The 24,278-nt window shown below is 40.3% G+C and overlaps 1 protein-coding gene across 3 annotated transcripts in view; it reads left to right on the top strand.

Moving 5' to 3' along the window:
- The window catches only part of DPYS (dihydropyrimidinase), a 79,358-nt gene that overhangs the window by 31,776 nt on the left and 23,304 nt on the right, over positions 1-24,278 (top strand). For all 3 annotated transcript variants that reach the window (XM_061172204.1, XM_061172202.1, XM_061172203.1), the window contains exons 5-7: positions 2,194-2,350; positions 3,589-3,730; positions 5,820-5,962. In XM_061172204.1, coding sequence (XP_061028187.1) covers positions 2,194-2,350; positions 3,589-3,730; positions 5,820-5,962 — 442 coding nt within the window. The remainder of the gene's footprint in view (positions 1-2,193; positions 2,351-3,588; positions 3,731-5,819; positions 5,963-24,278) is intronic.

Here is a 24,278-nt window from a genome sequence, read left to right as displayed (position 1 = left end):
CCTCTTAGTTCATGTTAAAAGTGATTGCTTCTTGTTCGGTACACCAGAAGGAGATACTAACGGCATTTCCTCTTTTCTGGGAATAGGACAGTAAGAAACAGGGGGTGGGATTCATCTAGTGTGTGTATATCATGAAAGTGAAGGATATTAGCCGTGGCTAAGTTCTTGGAGGATAACTTTTATTAACAGTAGTTTGATGCTAGGTTACATAAGAGATAAAGTTGGTTAGGCTGCAAGCAGCCTTGCTTTCAGGGTTTTTCAAATCCCTAGGCTCACTGGAGGAAGATGGCTCATTTGGGGGAGAAATGATCTGTGAGGTAATAGGGTGCTACGTTCCAACTCAGTATGACTCAGGCAGCTGGTGGCCATCCACTGTCAGGGCTCTGAGGAAATCAGTGCATTTCAGTTGTGTATCAGGATTTTAACTAAAGTCTGGCATCTGGTTAACCAGAGTGAAGTAATTGGGATGCCAGCTTCTCCTTTCTGTGCCCTCTCCTTCATGACTGCTTGGATATGAGCAGGTTGATGCCAGAGAATCTATTATGCTGACAAATGCTAATCAGAGATAGGCTCCTGATTTTAAATTCAAATTCACTACAAGCTATTAACTTTTCTAACATTGTGTGCTTTTGATGGCCTCATTTGCATGATTTTATAAATATGCATTTCTGGCTACAATTTTATTATCTGAGTGTTATTTTATTTAACATAAGTTTTTAGAGGAGGTTTATACCTTAAGGGTGTGCAAAGATGATCAATCTACTTGCAACAGAGATACAGTGTGGTTGGACTCCGTATGACCATATGATCATTGCCATCAGGATAGTATAGTGTAGAGGTTAGGACCACTCAAGTCAAAATGCCTGGATTCAGACCCTACCTTCTCCACCCCGTCTATGCTGAGTGCATGTAATGTAACTGTACAGAAGTTACTTAATCCTATAAGCCTTAACCTCATCTTTTTAAAAAGTTTTATCTTTATTTATTCTCTTAAAATATAGTTGATTTACAATGCTGTGTTAGTTTCAGGTGTACCGCAAAGTGATTCAGTTATACACATATATATATATATTCTTTTTCAGATTCTTTTCCCGTATAGATTATTACAAAATATTAAATATAGTTCCCTGTGCTATACAGTAGGTCCTCGTTGTTTATCTGTTTTACATATAGTAGTGTGTATTTGTTAATCCCAAGCTCCTAATTTATCCCTCCCTCCCTTCCCCTTTGGTAACCATAAGTTTGTTTTCTATGTCTGTGGGTCTATTTCTGTTTTGTAAATAAGTTCATTTGTATCATTGTTTTTTAGATTCCACATATAAGCGATATCATATGATATTTCTCTTTCTCTCTCTGGCTTACTTCACTTAGTATATGATAATCTCTAGGTCCATCCATGTTGCTGCAAATGGCATAATTTCATTATTTTTTATGGCTGAGTAATATTCCATTGTATATATGTACCACATCCTCTTTATCCATTCACCTGTTGATGGACATTTAGGTTGCTTCCATGTCTTCCATTTAGGTTGTTATTGTAAATAGTGCTGCAGTGAACATCGGGGTGCATGTGTCTTTTTGAATTATAGTTTTCTCTAGATATATGCCCAGGACTCATACTTTAATGGAGATAATAATAGCTTTTCCCAGATAGGGTTTTTGAGAAGATTCCATTAGAATGGCACATATATCAGCCAGCTTTTGCTAGGTTATGCTACAGTTACAAATTAACCGAAACTATCAATGGCTTACAATGGCAGAGATTTATTTCTTATTCATACTCATATCCATCATCGGTTGGCTCTGCCTCTGCTCTATAGTCTCTTCATTCTGAGACACACCTGAAGAAGCAGCTTCTACTGGTCTCATGACAGAGGGAGAACTCGTTGTGGCTTTAACAGGTTCTGCCTGGAAGCGGCACATGTTACTTCTATTCATATATAATTGGCCAAAGGAAGCCATGAGGCCAAGCCTAATATCAGCGAGTGGGTACAATCATCTACCACAACATGCAATGCACACTGACTGGAGCATAGTAAAGGCTCAGTAAACAGTAGATTTTACTTTTCAGTCCTGATCAGAGAGGTAAATTGTAGCTTAGGTAGGACAGAGAATACTAATATTTATGTGTTTGTCAAATGGCTCTCTTAAGAGCAAATCGAGGTGCTGAACGCTTCCCTTTGAACTTTCCAGGGAAGGTGGTCTATGGAGAACCCATCGCAGCAGGTCTCGGCACAGATGGCACTCACTACTGGAATAGAGAATGGCCCCATGCAGCCCATCACGTTATGGGTCCACCCCTACGACCGGACCCTTCGACGCCTGACTTCCTCATGAATCTATTGGCTAAGTAATTGTTTAGTAGATGACTGTAAGGTGTTTTGCCAAAAGAAGATGTTTTGCTAGTCCCAAAACTTGAGTGTTTTGAATGTAGGAGATCTTGTCCTACCATCTGGACCTTCCATTGACCTCCCAGTCTTCTGTTCTACTTGACCTCACAGGCCCTGGGGAATCCTTCATCTGGAGACCCAAAAGCATTGGCTTAATTGTGTTATGATGTGGTGTAAAATCTCTCCTGGCCACAGAGAAATCAGATCATTTTTACTGAAATTTTCCTCTGCTCTGATTTTTTCGTTCTCTTTTCTGTCTCTTGCTGCCTAGGACCAGGTCTCTTCAATATGCCCCATTTTTATCATACAGAATAGTCTTGAATATTTTTCTATGCTGATATAACCCAGGAACCAGATGTGCTTGTTGTATAGATACAAGAGATGATGATCTAGGGCAGAGCCACTGGAGAGGTGAAAGGCAAAATCCTACCCTCTGAGCAGGTTATCCCCATGAAAGGCCATCCAAACTATTTTCAGATGCTGTTTTGGGAGACATTTTGATCATTTTTTTCTTGAGAAATGCACCATTCGTGGACATTCAGACATTCCCCATTCACGGATACTCAGATCCAAGTTAACAAAGAGCTTTTCACCACAGACTGTCCAAGAGTTCACTTGCCATTTCCTTTCAGGCTCCTACCTCCTTCAGCCTTCTACATCCCCGAGGTGACTCACAGGTCAAAGCACAATTCCTGTTGCTCGTGACCTCAACATCCTCAGCCAGTGTCCCACCTCTGCTCATCACAACATTGCCATGTGGCCAGGGGCTGCCTCTGTTCATGTGACTCACCCTGGTTCATCTTTGTGTAGTTCTGTTCTCACAAGAAATTTTCACTTATGTTATTGCCAGTGATCCTGAATAATTGTCATCAAGTATATATAATTTCTAGATGAGAAACTGAGCATTGGACAAACTCATAGGCATATAACCAGTAGGTGATGGAGCCTAGAACCCACTTTTTCTGACCCAAGCACGATCCTTCATCATGCTTCATGTAAGAGTATTATTCTCCAAAAGTGTTTCCTGGAATAGAGACAGGCATGGGTGAAATATGTACTTGAAAAAGCTGCTCATTCTCCATTGCAGTTTTCTATCAGTTGAGAATGGGGTCCGGAGACCAGGGAAGGTTATGGTAGCTTCCTCCTGACATATTCTGTCTACTCACCCCTATTGCTCTTGTGTGTTTCTCTTTTACAGTGGTGATCTAACCATAACAGGGTCTGACCACTGCACTTTCAACACCTGCCAGAAAGCTCTTGGGAAGGATGATTTTACTAAGATTCCCAATGGAGTGAATGGTGTTGAGGACCGGATGTCAGTAATATGGGAAAAAGGCGTGGTGAGTTTCACAGGATTCAGTCTGTTTTGCCTGATTTTTCAGCCAGAATCTGGCCCATTTTAGGACCAGAGTGGCAAAAGCCTTCATAGAGAAGTTTTTTGATTGTTTTCACTAGAGTGGAAACTGGGAATACAACAGTATCACCACCACCATGCCATCCCCCAAGATAATAATGAAAAACAATTTTCTTCTCTGCATGGTTTAGAGGATGCTTTGCACCATGATGCAGACATTAGGGGATAAATTTAGATTGGGTACCTAGAGGATTATTCTTGAAATCTTTGAAATGTAATAGCACTTCTACTTGATTTCCATGTTTTTGAATCCTAGTTCCTCATGTGTCACTGATATAAATACTTGGAATGATTGAAAGGACATGAAGAATTTTTATTACGTTCATACCTCCTTTTCATATAAAAATATAGATATCCCTTTTAAAGAACTTTTGGATATTATGTTTTAAAAACTGCTGTATGAGGTTACATAAATAATAATCCAAAATATAGAAAGAGATTTTTTTTTAAAATTTCATGATTTAAAAATTTCTACCTGAGGATGAAGAAGAATCAAATGGCTAAATGTTCATATGTTAGCCTATCCAGCCAGCTGACAAGTGTAGTTGTAAAGATCAGCAGTGGAGACTTGCCTGGTAAGACCTGAGGTCCCCATTGTCATGCCATTCTCACCCATCTCTCAGAACCTCTCCCTTCAATGGCACATTAATCACATCTCACACCTCAGAATCCCTTACACATACCCCTCATTTCTAGCTCTAATATTTTACCAGGTCTTGTCAATTTTATTTCCAAAATGCCTCCTTATTTCCACCATCATGTCCACCATTCTACTTTGAGTCCCATGTCTTGTTTGGACCATTGCAGTAGTCTCACAGCTGGTGCCCCTGCCTCCACTCTCTGGCTTACTACGATCTATCCCATACTCTAAGACCAGAGTTGCCTTTCAAACACCAGGGTCTGCTCATGCTACTTTCCTCTCTAAAATCCTTTAATTTTCAGCATTACTTATTGGATGATATTTGAATAGTTAATTTACATGCAAGGATCTTCAAAACATCTCTACAGCCCTATCTTCTACCAATTGTCCTCTCCACCCACTGCTACCCCTACCCTAATTCTAAGCATCCCAGATGACTTTTCTTCTCTTTCTCTTTGCTTAGACTTTCTTGATAACAGTCCAACCTTTCACTTTGAACTTGTGTGAATTACAATGAGTACCTTCATTACAGCAAGATTTTCATAATATATAAAGTGTATAAATGGCTTTAAAGTGATCAGGTACTTCTTCATAATATACAGGAGCCTATGTTATTTTCTGAAACATTCAGATGGTTTATTTAGGGGAAAATTACTTTCAGGACATGGTTCTTAATGTTTTTATGAGATGGGGACCCTTTGATAATTAAATAAACCTTAAGGATGCTCTTGCCATGTAAATGTACATAGGGATAAATTCTCAACATTTAAAAACAAATCATTTTAGAGGGATCACATCCCACTGAAGTTTGTCCATATTAAAATCTCTTATAGCAGACTGTCCATGACTGTTGGTTCATGTAAATTTCAGTAGCACAAAATTGAACCTCTTAGTTGATTTCTAAAAGCGTAGTCACCGGAATTATAGGTCTATCTTATTTTAACTCTATAATATTCCATATAATGTCTACATGATCATCTCATAAATCTTAGGCCCAGATTATAAATGTAGTAGGTGGTGGCAGTAAACTTTAAACAAGAATTGGAAATATTGTTACCAATATTTAGCTCTTGTCTGTGTGATTTTGGAAAGAGTGGGAAAAATTAATGGGGCTGTTTTATTAAGCTGATAGGTTTTTGAAAAATTATCTTCAGGCTTCCATATATAACCCCATTCATCCCCATCATTATCATTATGATTGTTTAAGATTTATCAGTATTCACAGGTGTGTTTGGCTTCACGATATAAGAAATTAGGTGCAATTTTATTTGGTTCTAAGAGATCAAATTCTTGTACTTTGATTGACAGGAGATTTTTAGTGTTTTATCATTTATCAGAAAAAGAAATGTATTTTCGTCCTTGAATTGTTTTACAGCACAGTGGCAAAATGGATGAAAACTGGTTTGTGGCAGTTACCAGCACAAATGCAGCTAAAATCTTTAATCTGTATCCAAGAAAAGGAAGAATAGCTGTGGGCTCAGATGCTGACATTGTGATTTGGGACCCAAAAGCCACAAGGTAAGTCTAAGTTTTTGTATTGGCTTCTCCATGGAGACAAAGCACTAACTTGCAAAGAAATTTTCATTGGCCTTAATCAGCCATTTCTTATTAGGTGATTTATTTAGCCAGGCTCAGGTATTTTGAGCCTATGCACAAGATAAAGGTTTTGGTGTACAAACATTCTTTTGTTTTCCTTGGCATAGAGAATGCAAAAGTTGTGTTGCTTCCCATTCCCTGGAAATGCATGTGTGTATAAAACCAGTATGAATTTCCCACTCCAGTGCTTGGCAAACACCTGAGTTCACATGGAGGAAAGGTGCAAAGCAATGAAGAAAAGGGAAGGCTTAGTTTGAAAAGGGCTGCATTGAAAACTCGAAATAATTACAGCCTTTTTGCAGCTTCCAGATAGAAAAATTCCAGCACAAAGGATGTCACTTTTAGTTAGCCAAATTTTCCAGCTGAGTTCATCTTGAGCCTGTCATTCCCAGTAGACTCCGGCTTTTTGTTTCCAATTTCCATAATTCTATGTGAGTACCGCAGGTTTGGCTGATTCCACCAATTCAGAAAAGTATTCAATAGAAGCTGAAGCTTTGTTAATTTCTCCTTATAGGATGTTGGCACAGACAACACCTGCATCCTGATTTCTGTTTTTCATAAACTCTGCAGCTGTAATGGAGAAAATCCCACATACTTTAACATTGCGTGTGTGTGTGCATGCACGCGTACGTGTGCAAACAGGGATACGATAAGACCTTCTACCTTTACTGAATAGGCATTTATTCAAAGTCTATTAAGGGTTATGTTGTAGTAAACAGACGTCTATGTAGGCATACTTATTGCACTTCACAGATACCATGTTTTTAACTAACTGAGGGTTTGTGGCAAACCTGCATGGAGCAAGTCTATCAGCACCAGTTTTCCAATAGCATTTGCTCAGTTTGTGTCTCTGCATCATATTTTGGTAATTCTTGCAATACTTCAAGCTTTTTCATTATTATTACATTGGTTGTGGTGATCAGTGATCTTTGATGTTACTATTGTAATTGTTTGGGGACGAACTGAGCCCCTGTAAGACAGTGAACTTGTGTGTGCTCTCACTACTCCACCAAACGGCTGTTCCCCCGTCTCTCTCCCTCTTCTTGGGCCTCCCTGTTCCCTGAAACAGAACAATATTGAAATTCGGCCAGTTAATAACCCTACAGTGGCCTCTAAGTGTTCAAGTGAAAGGAACAGTTTCACGTCTCTCACTTTAAATCAAAAGCTAGAAATGATTAAGGCAAGTTGAAAGCCGAGATAGGCTGAAAGCTAGGCCTCTTGCACCCAACAGTTAGCCAAGTTGTGAATGCAAAAGAAAAGTTATTGAAGGAAATTAAAGGTGCTACTCCAGTGAACACACGAATGATGAGAAAGTGAAACAGCCTTATTGCTGATACGGAGAAAGTTTTAGTGGTCTGGAGAGAGGATCCAGCCAGCCACAGCATTCCCTTAAACCAAAGCCTAATCCAGAGCTTTAACTCTCTTCCATTCTGTGAAGGCTGAGAGAGGTGAGGAAACTGCAGAAGAAGAGTTTGAAGTTAGCAGAGGTTGGCTCATGAGGTTTCAGGAAAGAGGTCATCTCCGTAACATAAAAGCACAAGGTAACGCGGCAAGTGACCCAGAAGATCTAGCTAAGATCATTAATGAAGGTGGCTACACTGCACAACAGATTTTCAATGTAGATGAAATAGCCTTATATCGGTAGAAGATGCCATCTAGGACTTCCACAGCTAGAGAGGAAAAGTCAATGCCTGGCTTCAAAGCTTCAAAGGACAGGCTGACTCTCTTGTTAGGGGCTAATGCAGCTGGTGACTTCAAGTTGAAGTCAGTACTCATTTACCATTCTGAAAATCCTAGGGCCCTTAAGAATTATGCTAAATCTACTCTGACTGTGCTCTCTAAATGGAACAACAAAGCCTGGATGACAGTACATCTGTGGATATTGCTGAATATTTTAAGCCCCACTGATGAGAGCAACTTCTCAGAAAAAAAGATTCCTTTTGAAATATGACTGCTCAGTGACTATGCACTTGGTGACCCAAGAGCTCTGATGGAGATGCACAACAAGATTCATGTTGTTTTCATGCCTGCTGACCCAACACCCATTCTGCAGCTCATGAATCAGGAGTAATTGCAACTTTTAAGTCTCATTATTTAAGAAATACATTTCATAAGGCTATAGCTGCCATAGATAGTGATTCCTCTGATGGATCTGGGCAAAGTCAGTTGAAAACCTTCTGGAAAGGATTCACCATTCTAGATGCCATTAAGAACATTCGTGATTCATGGGAAGAGGTCAAAATATCAACATTCACAGGAGTTTGGAAGAAGTTGATTCCAACCCTCATGGATGACTTTGAGGAGTTCAAGACTTCAGTGGAGGAAGTAACTGCAGATGTGGTGGAAATAGCAAGAGAACTAGAAATAGAAGTGGGGCCTGAGGTTGTGAATGAATTGTTGCAATCTCATAATAAAACTTTCATGGATGAGAAGTTGCTTCTCATGTGTGAGCAAAGAAAGTAGTTTCTTGAGATGAAATCTACTCCTGATGAAGATGCTGTGCAGGTGTTGAAATGACAACAAAGAATTTAGAATATTCTGTAAACTTAGTTGATAAAACAGGCAGGGTTTGAGAGGATTACCTCTGATTTTGAAAGAAGTTCTGCCATAGGTAAAATGCTATCAAACAGTACTGCAGGGCTTCCCTGGTGGCGCAGTGGTTGAGAGTCTGCCTGCCAATGCAGGGGACACGGGTTCGAGCCCTGGTCTGGCAAGATCCCACATGCCGCGGAGCAGCTAGGCCCGTGAGCCACAATTACTGAGCCTGCGCGTCTGGAGCCTGTGCTCCGCAACAAGAGAGGCCGCGATAGTGAGAGGCCCACGCACCGCGATGAAGAGTGGCCCCCGCTCACCGCAACTAGAGAAAGCCCTCGCACAGAAACGAAAACCCCACACAGCCATAAATAAATAAAAAAAAAAAGGTGCTGCATGCTACAGAGAATTTTTTCATCAAAGGAAGAGTCAATCAATGCGGCAAACTTTATTGTTGTCTTATTTTAAGAAATTGCCACTGCCACCTCAATCTTCAGCAGTCACCACTCTGATCAGTCAGCAGCCATTAACATTCAGGCAAGACCCTCCACCAGCAAAAACATTAGGACTTTGCCGAAGGCTCAGATGATGGTTCCCATTTTTTAGCAATAAAATAATTTTTCATTAAGGTATGTATATTGTTTATTTAGACATAATGCTACTGCACACTTAATAGACACAGTATAGTATAAACTTAAGTTTTATATGCCCTGGGAAACCAAAAAATTCATGTGACTTGCTCTGTGATGATATTCAGTTTATTACAGTGCTCTGGAACCAAACCTGCACTATCTCCAAGGTATGCCTGTATTCTTCCAGATTCATTATTCTATGGAGCCTCCTCTTCAGCCACCCCATCTATCCCATTTCTCACATTCTGCAGTTTTCACACTGAAAAAGATGAATAAGGATAGTGCAAAATATTCTGACAGTGGCTTAGAGAAAATTCTTAAAGGGTTGGAGAAGCAAGATATAAGTCAAAGAAATCCAAAGAGGGCTAGATCATTTCAACACATCCTCCCAAGTAAAGATAATATTTCTCCGTGTTTCAAAAGGACGTTAAAACAAGAAAAGAAAAACGAAAAGGTCTCCAGTTTTTTAAAAGTCTCCGAGAGTCAGAGAAATAGAACCCTATGGTTCATCTGCCTCCAGCCAAGCTAGGTAAATATAAAATAACCTTAGTAATTTTGTGTAACACTTTCTAAGGTTACAAAACATTTTTGCATTTCTCATGAGATTCTAACAAAAACTTTCTGAAGTAGGCATAAAAATTATTAATATCTCATTTTATAGATGAGAGAGTGGACGGACATTCAGAGACCTTAAATGACATGCCTGGGTTCTCCAGCTTGGCACTGATGAGCTGGGAACAGGATCTACACATCAGGCTCTTGGGCTGTGCTGGTTTTTCTTTATGCTTAGCGCTTAGTTATACACAATAAGCAGACATCAATAGAGAAGACTCAGCACTAGTAATCACATGCCAATATGTATCAGTTTCCTAAAAGACACATATATAAAAATGTAAATATTTAATTTTCTGATATCATTACTGTTACAAAGTGAAGGACAGATATTATATAAGAAATACTAGAGAACCGATAAGTGAAAGTGATAGAAACTTAAAAGCACAGAGGCTTTTTAGCTTGACCTTAAGTTAGTTATTCTTAGGCTAGGAATGAAGGAAATTAAGCAGGTAATATATAGATCTTAAAAAAGAATAAGAACTAAACATCTGGATCATTAAGGGCTATTCTGAAACAACTGACTAGGAAAAGGAGGACAAAGAATGTTATAGAAATCAGTAGCTAACACTGGTGAGAGAGTGGTCTAAATTTATATAGTCTGAAAACATGACTCAAAGAGACATAATCACAGCCTATAAATATCCTCCAAGCAACAATATATGTGGTAAGTAAAGGAAGTGAATTATTCACAACCTTGAGCTCAGGTCATTTTTCTTTGTCCAGTTGTCTAAGGAAGACAGTGCTTTACACCTGAGCTGGTGCTGTCCTCAGACTTTACAACAGCGGAGGAGACTAAGGCCGGTACCGCTGGAGATACCCAGGTGTAGGGTTAAAAAGAAGATCCACAGGGAATGGCCTTCCCATGGCTCTCCACCTTGCTAGGAATTAGACCGGGCAGTTTGAGTGTTTTCATTTCTCCCTCACCTTTGAAAAGGAATACATATTTGAACAAGGAGAAAGTGCATTTATCATAGTTCATATCAAAAGAGAGCATTTGACAGAAAATGCTGATCCCTTATCCAGGTCGATCATAGCACCAGCCTTCTCTACTCTTGGCCTGCTTGTTAGGAGAAAGTTGCTCATCTGAGCTGGCTGTTCCTGACCAAAATTTATGCTGATGACCTCAAGGAGGACCTGTCTGGTGTGAGACAATATTTTAAGCCTTCGCTAACTGTCCGCGCGTCACCCATAGCTTCCCCCTGTCTCCAGCCACTCCCCCACCGCCGTGACTGTCTGCCTCTCCTCGCCTCGCAGACTGCGTTCTCTGGAATGCCGCACGCCCACCGACCACGCTGCGTCACAGCCTTTATTCACTGTCTTTCTCCCTCGTTAACATTCTTGAAGTCTAATTCCATTTTTTAAAATAAACGTGTTGTTTCAGAATAGTTTTAGATTTACAGAAAAGTTGCAAAGTTAGCACAGAGACTCCCAAATGCCCCACAGTGGGTTTCTGTTACGATTATCTTATGTCACTCTGATACATTTGTTACAATGAATGAACCAGTTTTGATAGGTTATTATTAACTAGAGTTCATACTTTGAGACTTTTAGTTTTTGCCTAATATTCTTTTTCCATTCCAGGATCTCATCCAGGACACCACATGACATTTAGTCATCATGTTTCCTTAGGCTCCTTTGGTCTCTGAGAATTTTTCTGACTTTATTTTTTAATTTTTATTGAAGTACAGTTGATGTACAATGTGTTAATTTCTACTGTACAGCAAAGTGATTCAGTTATACACACACACACACATATATATATATATATATATAAAAATATATATACGTTCTTTTTTATATTCTTTTCCATTATGGTTTATCACAGGATACTGAATATAGTTCCCTGTGCTGGACAGTAGGACCTTGTTGTTTATCCAGTCTCTATATAATACTTGGCATCTGCTAACCCTAGCCTCCCACTCCATCCCTCCCTCTTGACAACCACAAGTCTGTTCTGTATGTTTCTGACTTTATTTTTGATGACCTTGACAGTTTTGAGGAATTCTGGTCAGGTATTTTGCAGAATGTCTCTCTGTTTCCTTTTTTTTTTTTTTTTTTTTGACGTTTCTCTCATTATTAGCCTGGGGTTATGGGTTTGGGGAGGAAGACCATAGAGGCAAAGTACTATTTTCATCACAGCCTTTCAAGGGTACCTACTATCAACGTGCCTTCTCACTGTCGTTGTTGACCTGGATCAGCTGCGTCTGTTTTCTCCACTGTACAATTAGTCGTTTCTTCCCCTTTCCATATTGTACTCTTTAGAAGGAAGTCACTATGCGCAGCCCACACTTAAGGAGTGGGGAATTATGCTCTAGTTTTATGTTTTAATTGATTCTACAACCCGAGTCTGACCCAGTTCAACACAGAGTAGAAACACAATAAATGTTGAAAGGGTGAGTGAGAAGGATACAGGTTCCACACTGCATGGAAGATTGATGTGATTAAGACATGGCATAAACTCTATTATATACTTGAAAGTTGCTAAGAGAGTAGATCTTAAATGTTCTAACCACAAAAAAGAAACGGTAATTATGTGACATGATGGAGGTGCTTTGTCAGTAAGCATTTTGCAATATGTAAGTGTGTATCAAATCAACACGTTAGGGACTTCCCTGGTGGCGCAGTGGTTAAGAGTCCACCTGCCAATGCAGGGGACACGGGTTTGATCCCACATGCCGCGGAGCAACTAAGCCCTTGCGCCACAACTACTGAAGCCTGCACGCCTAGAGCCCGTACTCCGCAACAAGAGAAGCCACCGCAAGGAGAAGCCCGCGCACCGCAACCAAGAGTAGCCCCCGCCCTCCGCAACTAGAGAAAAAGCCCGCGCGCAGCAACGAAGATACAACACAGCCATAAATAAATAAATTTATTTTTTTAAAAAATCAACACGTTAAACTCACACAATGCTATATGTCAATTACAGTTCAATAAAGCTGAGGAAAAGTAAAGAAATGACATAAAGGAAAATTGGAAAGATTCTATTCAGCAACAGTTATAGTGAGAGGAAAAGTGAGAAGAATAGCATTTCCTCACACTTTTAACGTATTGCAAGTTATCAATAATTGTTGAAATGAATGAAGATGAATAAAGGAGAAAGGATTCTCTAAGGAAAGAAGAAAGAACTGCTTCACGGGTCTTCTTTTCCTTGTGTCCCCTTCATTTTTGAGGTTGGGGCACAATTAGCTTTTTAAGCAGCTCTTACAATAAATAAGAGAAGAAAATGGAGTTAACAGAGAGCTATCTTCCTGGTTCTTTCATTCAGTCAGCAAGGAGCACCACTGAGAGCCAGGCATGAGGGTCAAGGTTGTACAAGAGCCAGGCCCTGCCTTTGGGAAGCTGACAGTCTATGGAGAGGAGATAAGAGATGAAGTCAAAGGGTCTCAGCCTCAGGAGGAATGTGTTAGGGTAACACGTGGGAGGCAGAAACAAGATGCCACGGAAGCCCAGCGAGGAAAGATCATTCTTGCACTAGTGCAGTCGTTGGCATAGGACCTAGGGTCACATTAGAGAGGAGAGGAAATGAGGCTTCTGACCCTGAGAGTCAAGGCTAAACATGGAGGTGAGGTAGACTGAGGCATTGGTAGCAGGGTCTGGGTGGAGGCAGTGAAGGCCGGGGATTACATGCAGAAAGACCAGGTTCAGGCTGTGGAAGGGAGTGGGAGGATGAGGAGGTCACTGGCTGCCTATCTCCAGTTTTAATCTTGTTCATTACAGACACAGGCAATTTTAAAGAGAGCTCATCTAGTGAAGAAGCATCATTTAATCAAATGAACAAATAGATATATCTGTAGGTTTTTTTTTCTTGCAAGATACTCCTGTTGATTTTACCTAATTTTAATATCAGCTAAAGACTGGTGATGTGAAGGTTTTCTGTCTGACCACATTAGAGTTGGAACAGAATTTTCCTTCGAAATTTCCTGAAAGGTTTTTAGCAAAAGCAATTAATTGCCCTGCTGACTAACTAGTTAGTATGTCAAATGACAGCAATGTGCATTTCACCCCAGAGCCTGAAGGGGGTGCCCACAGCCCACATTGAGCCAAGGGCCCCAACCAGGCCATTCGAGCTTCTGGTTATGCAAGAAAAAGCCAGCCTCTGGAGGATGGATGCGTTTGCTAATGATGTTTGGCTTCATGGAACATAGATGTTTTCCTTTTTTTTTTTAAGTCTCATTACTTATTAATGGCATGTAGAAGTATGCTTGCAACACAATCTGTAACCTTAAAAATGGACTGCATTAAAGTTGCTGAAGGAGATCAAGGGAAAAATAGGCAGTGCAGCCATGTTTCTTTTTCTTTTAAACTTATAAAAAGCTGGATGATTCCAGGGTGAGGGATCTGACATGTGGTGCTGGATGCTGAGAGAGGATTGGGAGTGGACGTCTGTAGAGAAGGTTTGGACACCCTGTTGAAAGGTTACCTAAGACGTTACTAGCCTGTAAAAAGTTCCTGCAAAAATCAACTGCAATAGCTCTTCTGTGTCATTGCACAATCAAAGCAAACTGCATTTGGTGCACATGGAGCATTCACCTTTTTTGGAAGTAACAAGAGTCTGCTGTATTCAGTGTGACGGCCCATTGAGCCAGTGCCTATTGCTTGTGACAGAGGTATGTGCCCTAACACATCACTACTTGGGTCAGAGCTTGAAATTTAAGGACACATTGCCTATCTAAATGTTTGGCCCATTTCTGTAGGATATCTTGGAGCTTAGAGTCAGGAGGACAAAATCAGGATTATGATTTTCATGTAGTGTCAAGACAGAATCTTGTGGTATCATGTGGTGGTAAATACAGAGACCAGTCAAATTGGCCAACTTGTTAAAAACCTTATTAGAGAAGATGGCATGTGAGTTACTTGCAAGCCTATAGCAGCAGCAGTAACTCATGTTCTGGCAATTTAAGACTATCCTATGAGCTTCCGTTCTTCTGTATTCATTAAATAGCACTTAGTTACCATGGCAACTGTCCCTTTTCATTATTTATGAGCGGTAGGGTATCTCACAGAATCTCAAGCACACGAACACACAGCTAACACACTGTGTGCGCTGGAACATTTAATGAAGACTTCTAGGCTGGATTGTATTTTGCAAAGCAGGCGTACTTGGCTCACAGTTATTTTCGTTTATTATTTTTAACTCAATTATGGCAGGCTTCGACCTTGAATACACCATTCTTGAAGGCATTGTGCTGTCTTTCCTGCTTAATTTCCTTCCCTTTCTCATTGAAGATAGAGATAAATGAATTTAACTATATTCAGAGAAGAGTAATGACTTGCAGCTTAATGAAAGTGCCCCTCTGAGTTCTAGAGAGGGCCTTGTGTGTGAAAAGGAGAAGAATGACTATTTCGTCCTTGGCTAGTGGGGAGTGTGGGATGTGGGGAAAAAGAAGAAATAGGGAGTAAGGTGCCCTTTGGTGAACAGTGATGACTGTGGCTGATTATTACAGCTATGTTATCAGTGACTATTTCATGGAAGCTACTAAGCATTTTCCCTTGAAGTTGCACATCGTGTATCATTTAACTAATTTGTACACTATCATCTTCCTTCTCAAAAGAAGCGTTTGCACACACACATGCTAGCACGCACTCACACACAGGCACATAAACACAACTACCGTGTCTCTGCTTGTAAATGTTGGTCAGCCTGAAAACTCTGCTTTTAATGCCTGTTTCTAAGACTGTTTATAACTCACTCCTCTCACAGTCCCCAAACCCACACCATCGCCTCATGTGGGAGGAGGGGAGAGAGACCCAGGCCTTGTACCACGTGCGTGGCTGGAAATGAAGACGATTTATGCCATGCTTTTTCACCGTGTTGTCTTGCAGACGTTCATGGGGGCAGCATGGCGTCAGGTGAAGGTTGACCAAGGCTCTGCTTTTGCACGGCTATCCGAGGCCCCGCCACATAGTAGTTACCATAGATTTATAGAGTAATTTTGACAATTTTCTGGCAAATGATAGCAAAGTTTCTTGAGGAATAAATGACTTTTGCTAATCCACACAAAATCCAGCCCACCTTCTCAGCTGCTGGGGGCAGGAGCAGAACCAGAGTGTAAAGAGAAAGGCTTTGGGGTTCAATTCCTACTCTGTCTGCCACATACTAACTGGATGTGACCTTGGGAATGTTATTTAATTTTTCTGAATTTCAGTCTGTTTATTTGTAAAATAGGTTGATGATGATTGACGTTTATCTGATAGCATTGTTGTGTTTAAGATGGTGTACGTAAAATGCTTGGTATAATAAATGTAATAAAAAACAAAATATCCGAAATGCGTGGTACATAATTAATGTTCAGTAGTGCCTGGCGTGCAGTAGGTGCTCGGTAGTAGTAGGTGGTCAGTGGCAGTAGATGATCAATTGATCAAATAAGTGGGAGCTATTATTAACTATAATTGTGATTCAAAAGCAGTAATGACTTACTTCAGGCCAAACAGGACTAAAATTATATTTCATGTAAAGCTCCATCTCTTGTGTTTCTTACACACCTGCAACTTGCAGCAAGAATGACTAAAATTAAGGGGCTTAGTGGATTCTCTAGGCTAAGATAACCTGATTAAATCAGAACTCATGTGCCCCCAGAGCTGACTCCTTTGAAAAATTATTTGCAGTGAAACAGTTTCAACAAACCACCTAAGATCCATTTTGTGACCTTCAGAAGACATTTGCTTTAAAAAAAAGTTTTGGACTATGCATGAAAAAAGCTAGCTTGCTGATTACATACGGGTGAAATTTTAACCACTATTTATTCCAGGTTGTTTATTTAAACATGTTCTTATGCAGCTGAACCTTTCAAGTGAACTAGAAATGATTTCCAAGGACTTCACTACTAATAGCTGCAATTTTCTTCAAATGATGCAGGAAAAGTGGCTTAGGGACAGACCACAGTAACCCATATTCTATCGTTGACGATTTGCCTTTGCCAGAGTAAGCATAGTTTATTTTAAGCATTAGGATTTGGGTAACAAATAAGCACCAAGAGGAGGTGGTTGTATGAAAGGCATAGGCTTTTCTAACCTGCTATATTTTTCTTCCTACCTGACATATGATATAAATTTTTCTGTCTTTGGCATTTGCCTGTCTTATTTACAGCTGTATCCCTAGGTACCAAAACAGTGCCAGGAATATATAGCAGCTCAATAATTATTTATTGAGTGACTAAACCAGATTATTAATTGTCTCGGGCCAGTGAACAAATGTGATTTTAAAATTTTGGTTGGGCTTTGTTTATCTGCTTCAGAAACACGTTCAAGATCCAGGTTTTACATTTTTCCCTCTGAGTTGAAAAAAAAAAGAATTCTTGGCACTTCTTCCTTCTCCTTCCCCAAAGCAGTACTTGACAAGGATACGTTCCAGAGTCAGTGGCCAGTAACATTGCCAGACCTGGCCTGGCCATGAATGTGGCTTAAGCCAGATTGGATCCTTTTGTGGGTTAAACGACTCTGTGTTTTGGTCCCAGATTCATTTCTAATTCTGGCCAGTTATCTTAAAAACATGGGCCCTTGGTTATGGAGGGTTCAGAAGATGAAATGAAAATGGATGGAGGGAAATTTAGTATCAGTACCTGAAAAGAATCCCAGTGTCCTTATATTCTTAAAGCACAGCAAAGAGCATGGCTTCCTACAAAGACCTTTGGAGAAAGCATCAGTTACTATGCATTGTTCTCTTTAGAAGACGATCACAATTGGAAGTCTATTTGGAGGCAGTGAGTAATTTAGGGAAGCACAGTCTTTCCTAATGGCCTGAACAAAGCTCAAAAAACAAAACAAAAACAAAAAACCTTAATGTAAGCTAATTTACTTTTTTTTTTTTTAAGAACGGGGTTCTTGGGACTTCCCTGGCAGTCCGGTGGTTAAGACTCCTCACTCCCAATGCAGGGGGCACGGGTTCAATCCCTCATCGGGGAACTAAGGTCCCGCGTGCTGCATGGTGCGGCCAAAAAAAAAAAAAAAAAAAAAAAAGGAAAAGGGGGCGGTTCTCAAAGTGTGGTCCCTGGGCCAGTAGCATCAGCATCAGCTGGGAATTTATTAGAAATGCTAATTCTCAGGCACCTCCCAGAGCCTGCTGTCTCAGAAACTCTGAGGGTGGAGCCCAGCAGCCTGTGTTTTCACAAGCCCCCCAGGGGATTCTGTTCCTCACTCAGGTTTAAGAAGCACTGGTTCTCATAGTGTGAGAGAAGGCTTTGGAACTCAAAGTCCAATTAACTCCCCAAACAGAGTTCTCTATAGCCCTGCTTGATTAGTACTAGTTTTAGGAAACTTAACTACCTAACCAAACTGTTCAGTCCTTCCTGGGATGGTTGTAATTGTTAGGATGTTCTTACTTTGGTTGCATTAAAAATTCCCTCCTTCCAGCTGCTAACATGTTTGGCTTCTGAAGCTATGAGGAATGTATCTACATTCTCAGGTAATAGTTCATTCATTCATTCAGTCAAACATTTGAAGAAAGACATTGGCTCCAGTAAGTCACCCCATCACCAGATAAGCATCCTCAGATCCCTCAGTGGATCCTTAGGTCCATGATTAGCAGAATCCCAATGTCCTGACCACACTTCTGCTCACCCATCTCTTGACACACACTTGTCCACATCCTACAAAGATGCAAGTCCCAGAACTGGATCCGATTCTGCTTGTCATACCACGAGAGCAGGAACATGTGAGGCTGATTGGTTTTATAACCAAATGCAGAACTTTGCATTTCCTTTATGACATTTTTTTCTGCGATGTACCTTATGAAATTGCCATTTGTAGGTTAAAAATGTGAAATGTGAGCAATTGCGTGGAGTTCTAATATCTTATCACATTTATTCAGTCAATAATATAAAAACTTATATTGGGCCTTCTCTGGTGTTTATGTTAAGATAACAGGATTATGCTAAATGGTTTTTGTTTGTTTGTTTGTTTCACACTTTTAAGTCCATTTGAGCAGATAGTAATTTACAGTGTCCATTATTCTTCAAAGATGCAATATTTAATATAAACAAAAGTCACAAAGAATAATGCAGTTAACACTTGTGTATTAACCTTCCCAAGCCCATCTCCTCCCCTCCCCCCAATAAATACCTTGAATCCTGGATTTGATGTTTATTACTCCCATGCATTTCTTCCTATTTGTACGATATATATATAGGTGCATTCCCAAGCACAGTATATACACAATAAATATATTTTGTGTATTTTTGGCTTTATATGGATTGTATTGTACCATATATATTATTGTGCAACTTTCTCAATATTATGTTTATTGGCACCTAACCATGTCGAAATGTGTGTAGGTGTTTCATTCCTTTCTACTGCTGTATCGTATTCTATTTTATGAATATGGCATGATTGATTATATATCTTCCTATGCTGGTGGACATTTAGGTTGTTTCCAGTCTTTCACTGTTTCAGACAGTGTGTACATCCTTGTATACATGTGTGAGAGTTTCTATAGGACATCTGTCTAGTCCCTGATTTGTTTTACATCAAATGCTGTCAAATTTTTGCCAGTAGAAAGATATAAAATTGCTCGATTCTTTGTAAGTAAATGCAGAACTATCCGTTTGTCTCTATTACCTCTTATCTCGTCCCACATTCATTTATTCAGTTATTAAGAACCATATATTGGACCCCTGCCATGTGTCAAAGACCACAGTAGGCAGCTGAAGACAAAAGTGAGGCATAATCTCACTCCTTACTTGGGTGGCAGGGGCAGGGTTAGTGGAGAGGTGGTGGCTTTTGCTTTTTGGCTGCAGTCATTGTTTTGTGAGCTTCAAGCCTGACATTCCAGGGATCTGCTGTCACTAACAGAGTGGGATGGAATGTGGAGATGGGGTGTGGGTGGTAGGAAGTGGGGTTAGACAACTTGGGCTTACGATCCCTTCCTGTCCCCTGAGGTGACACAGCAAATATCCACCTGTACACCTGGCCTTGTACCTATTTTGTTATTCTAACTGCATCCCCAATCCCTGAAATACAGACTATTAGCATCAACCAAAGACACATGAACACAGACATATAACGGTTTCCTATTCATCAGGGCCTCTGGTTACAGCCTCACATATTTTGCATAAACATACATGTTGGCCCTGATTTCCCCACTTTATCATGTATAAACTGAGATTAAGTTTATATGTACAAATATACGCATCTATATATGTGTATATATATGTAGGTTCATGCAGAGTGGTGAGCTGGGGGTGCTGAGCGGGGCACCCCTGAATCCAAGGTCAGAGCTTCCTCGCTGGGCTGCAGGGCAGCAGACGGCGTGCTCTGTCCTCAGTGACAAGTGCGCACTTGGCATATAGGTCTCTGCAAATCTGCCAGTGCTCCTGGATCTCACTTCCCAGCACATCCTGCTGGCTGGGGGATTCTTTGGACACCAGAGGACAGTGGACATTTTCCATTTAAAAGGTTTCCTGTGCCTGCAGAACACCTACTCGGTGCCCTCCCAGAAGAGCGGGCCGTGCAGAGCAGAGAGAGCTGGGGAAGGAGAGTCAAGGTACATTAAGTTGATTTTGCAGCGGCAGCTGGAGTCACATTAAACCTATTGCCTAATTTCCTTTGTCTAACCTGATTTCTTTTTGGCTGGAAGGGAAATGGATCAGCATTGCTTTTTATGCTGAGATTATGCAGCCTGAAGGAAATTTTCCATCAGTTCCCTGTGCCTGCCTTCAGTCCTGTAATTGGGACTGGGCAGCGACCTCCCCGGCGGCCTTCTGGAGGGGGTCACACAGGCTGCCCCTCCACACAGAGCTTGGCGTTTGTGCCAGGCCTTTCTGCAGGTTTCTCTGGCCATACTCTAACATAGACAGCTTCATTTTATTTATTTTTTTCTTTTCTGTGAAGCCCTTTTCTCCCTACCTTTTCTCTATCTCTTTTCCTATATTTGGAATGCTCTCTCTCTCCAAAATTTCTTAAAGGTGGTTTCTTTACATTTCTGATATAATATTTCCTTCCTGTCTCCCCTCTTCCCACCCCACCCCAGTGTGATTCTGCCCTTTTTTTTTTTTTTTTAATCACCAAGGAGGGACATGTTTATAGTTTGCTCTTGGTTCTATTCTCCTACCCAGGCATTTAAGGAAAGCTAAGAGTCTGGAGGCAGAAAAATGAAGAGGCAGTTTAACCACACACAGAATATAGGAGCATTTATCTGTGCGGAAGGGTTGCTGAGTTCCTCGCATGGTGGGGATGGGAGGAGAAAGTATTAACCGGTTACCTACAAACACGTATTTATTGCGTGCTCACTCTGTATAAGAAATAGCGTTGCTAAGTGCTGTGAGGGACATAAATATAAGATTTAACACCTACCATCAAAGAGGCTGCATTCTGGTTGGACAGACAAGATATAAACACGGGAAAGGATAAGATAACTCTTGGAAGAGGAAAATTAGAAGTGCTCAACACATCAGTTCAAGAAGTGGGGAGGGTCTCATGTGCTTGACTCCTACCAATGAGTGGTCCAAATAATTGTCCTGAGTTGAGGTCATCAAGCCTTCACAGAAGACCGGGTTGGGCTTGGGAAAGGGCTTTGACCTAGCTGAATCCTTGGGGACGGTTCTGGATAAGTAGACAGGGGGCAGTAAAGCCCTCCAGATGGAGAAGTCAGGGATAAATGAGGGAAAATGGAAAAGATAATTCAGTGGGCAATCAAGAGACCCAGGAGGCTGGGCAGAGGGGTCAAGGTGGCAGGCAGCTGGAGACAAGATTAGTCCTGGCCAAACTGCCAAGGGCTTTGAATAGTAGTTTGAGTACAGAAGATTTTCTCTTAGGCAGCACGAGCTATTGAATGTCTTTGTGTGAGGATTTGAATTGATCTAAATCTGTACTTCCCTATTTTTACATGGCATAAGTAGAAAATGGTTATTTGTAGAGTACACGGCACTAAAGAGAAAGGGATTTGGAGACTGGGAGGAGAATATAGCAAAAGCAACTTGTCCTGGTTTGCCTGGAACCTTCCCAGTTTTCCCATAGCACTGAAAGTCTCATGTCCAGACAAATCCTCAACCTCAGCCTACACCAGGACTGCTTGTCACCTGGGAGAATACTTTTGGTCAAAGGTGACTAGCCTATGAGCTCTGCCCACACCTGGTCACCCTGGGATCTCAGAGTTTCAGTCTTGCATCCGGGCTCATCAGTTGGGAAACCTTGATTAAATAGTATTTTAGGGTTATGAGTGGGCAGGATGGGTTGGAGTCTGGAAGCATGGTCAGGAGGCTATTGGTGGAGTCTGGCTTGAGGGGATAAGGCGTCAAACAAGATGATGGCAAGGAAAATGGGGGGAAAAAAATTGATTTAAGACATTTTTCCCCCCGGGAGGAAAAATTCTCCTGACAACCAGGAGAAAGATTGAAAATTGAATGAGGTAAAGGAGTCAGAAATGACTTCAAAACAACTGCAGCTTTGTTCATTTATGACCCAAGCATTTATTGAGTGCCAACTGGGTGCAAAATATCATACTCAAAGTTGAGTGAGAAATGTGTTCCTCTTATATAACTTAGGACCTAATTGGACAGATTAAATAAAATAAAAAACCCTTCAAATAACTATAATATAAGGTAAAAGTCAGGGTGTGTGGCACAGTAGTTAAGGGGCATGGGATTCAGAGCAGAAGTGGGTCACTAGATTCAAATCTCAAATACTAGCTGCATGACCTTGGACAAGTTACCTTTCAATTCTCAGTTTCCTCTCAGACACACAGTAATGTAGATATTGCTAATCATAGTGCCAAGCTCTGGGCCTTGTTGGAAGGAGATAATACCTTCAACATGGTGCATGGCATATGGTAAAACTTGAAGCAACATTAATATCATTATCATTATCACATACAAAGTGGTAAGACACGAGAGATTTACTACCTAGCAGGGAGGTGTCAAAGTAAATGACTTTTATAAAGTGAGAACCTATAGAAAAAAAAAAAAAAGCTTAGATGAATCAACAATAGTTCCAGAATTCCAGTTTGTTCTGTCAATCATAGTTTCAAGTCCTGTTTATGCATAACCACTTCCTCACATTTAGTTTGTGATTGGCGTGTCCGTGGGGGTGCAGTTGTACCTGCAGTTTAGGTAAAATGCCCCTTAGATGTCACATTGCAAAGAGCCATTAATCAGTGTTGGATGTCTGACCCTGTGGGGCAGTGGTCTCCGGAGAAGGGTCTCTATATAATTTCTTTATTTTAGTTATAACTTGGATTACTTTTTACAGTTTTAAAAAATTTTTTTTTCTTTTGCTATTTTAAATCCAAATTTTTGATTATTTCTATTGGATGAGTTACTAAGAGCAGAATTACTATATCAAAGGGTATATGCATTTAAGGATTCTCTGTATATGTGGTTACCTCCTCATGGTTCCTCACCAACTCTGGGTACAATCTTTTTTTTTTTTCCCTTTGATTTTTGTTACTTTCGCAGGTAAAAATTTTTACCTTTCAGCTACAAATTGCATATATTTGAGCACTAAAGAAGTTGAATATTCTTCCATGTTTATTAGTTTGGGTTTTTTTCCTTATGAAGAAATATCTGTTCATGCCCTTTGTTCATTTTTCATTTGGTAACGTGTTATTATTTGTCTCTTCATTTAAAGGGGTCTGTCTTATTTCTTGCAAACTCCCCAGGTTCTTTTGAGAAATAAATGCTATAGTTACATGAAAGTGTTTTGCATAAACTGTAAGGACCTATATGCATGTTATTATTATTGAAAAATTGACCTTGTTCGTATGTTAGAGTCATATTTATAACGAAGAGGTCCTTGCAAATTCAGAAATAGGCTTGACTAGAGTGTGAGCTCAATTTCCGTCAGGATTTTTGTCTGTTTTATTCACTGCTGCATCCCCAGTGCCTAGAACAGTGTGTGGCATGGAGTAGTGATCAATAAATACATGTTAAATGAATGGAATATGAGATAAACACATAGATGGATAGAGATTTTCTACAATGTTCCACCAAGTTGACTTCATTTCATTTTCTTTTTTGCCTCAAGCTGGAAGCAAATAGAGTTGTGTATGGCTGGTAGGTCAGAGCTGTGAAATAGTGTTTTATCATTCTGGACTTAGGAAACTCATTTCTTAGAACCTAACTTTCTTCATGGTAACATTGTAAGCCTAATTAGTAATTCTACCTCATTTATTTAAGTGATAAACCAGAGACAAGAAGAGTTTAGTGACCCAAGCATGGCTTTCAGCAGTATGATAAAAGACCCAAGTTGTTGTTCTATTTTTATGTAAGAGCATTTCTAATTCCTAAATATATGACAAGCCTCCTAGTCTTTCCATGCCTCACTTGTGGTTTCTGGCAATTATGAGAATAAATTGTACACAAGGTCTAAAAGAAAACATGACAGTATGCCTTAAAATTGATTCATTCTTTGGTTGCCTATTTTGCAGGAAAGGTTTTGCATAGAAATTTATGCTAATGAGTTTAATCTCCTGTATAGACCTAAATTCAACTACCCACAGGTGCCTGGTACCAACTTCTTTTCTAGAGTTTCTC

The sequence above is a fragment of the Eubalaena glacialis genome, chromosome 17, assembly GCF_028564815.1.
Source record: "Eubalaena glacialis isolate mEubGla1 chromosome 17, mEubGla1.1.hap2.+ XY, whole genome shotgun sequence".
NCBI lineage: Eukaryota > Metazoa > Chordata > Mammalia > Artiodactyla > Balaenidae > Eubalaena > Eubalaena glacialis.
Note: the sequence above shows the minus strand (reverse complement) of the source record. Positions and strands in the feature narration are given on the sequence as shown.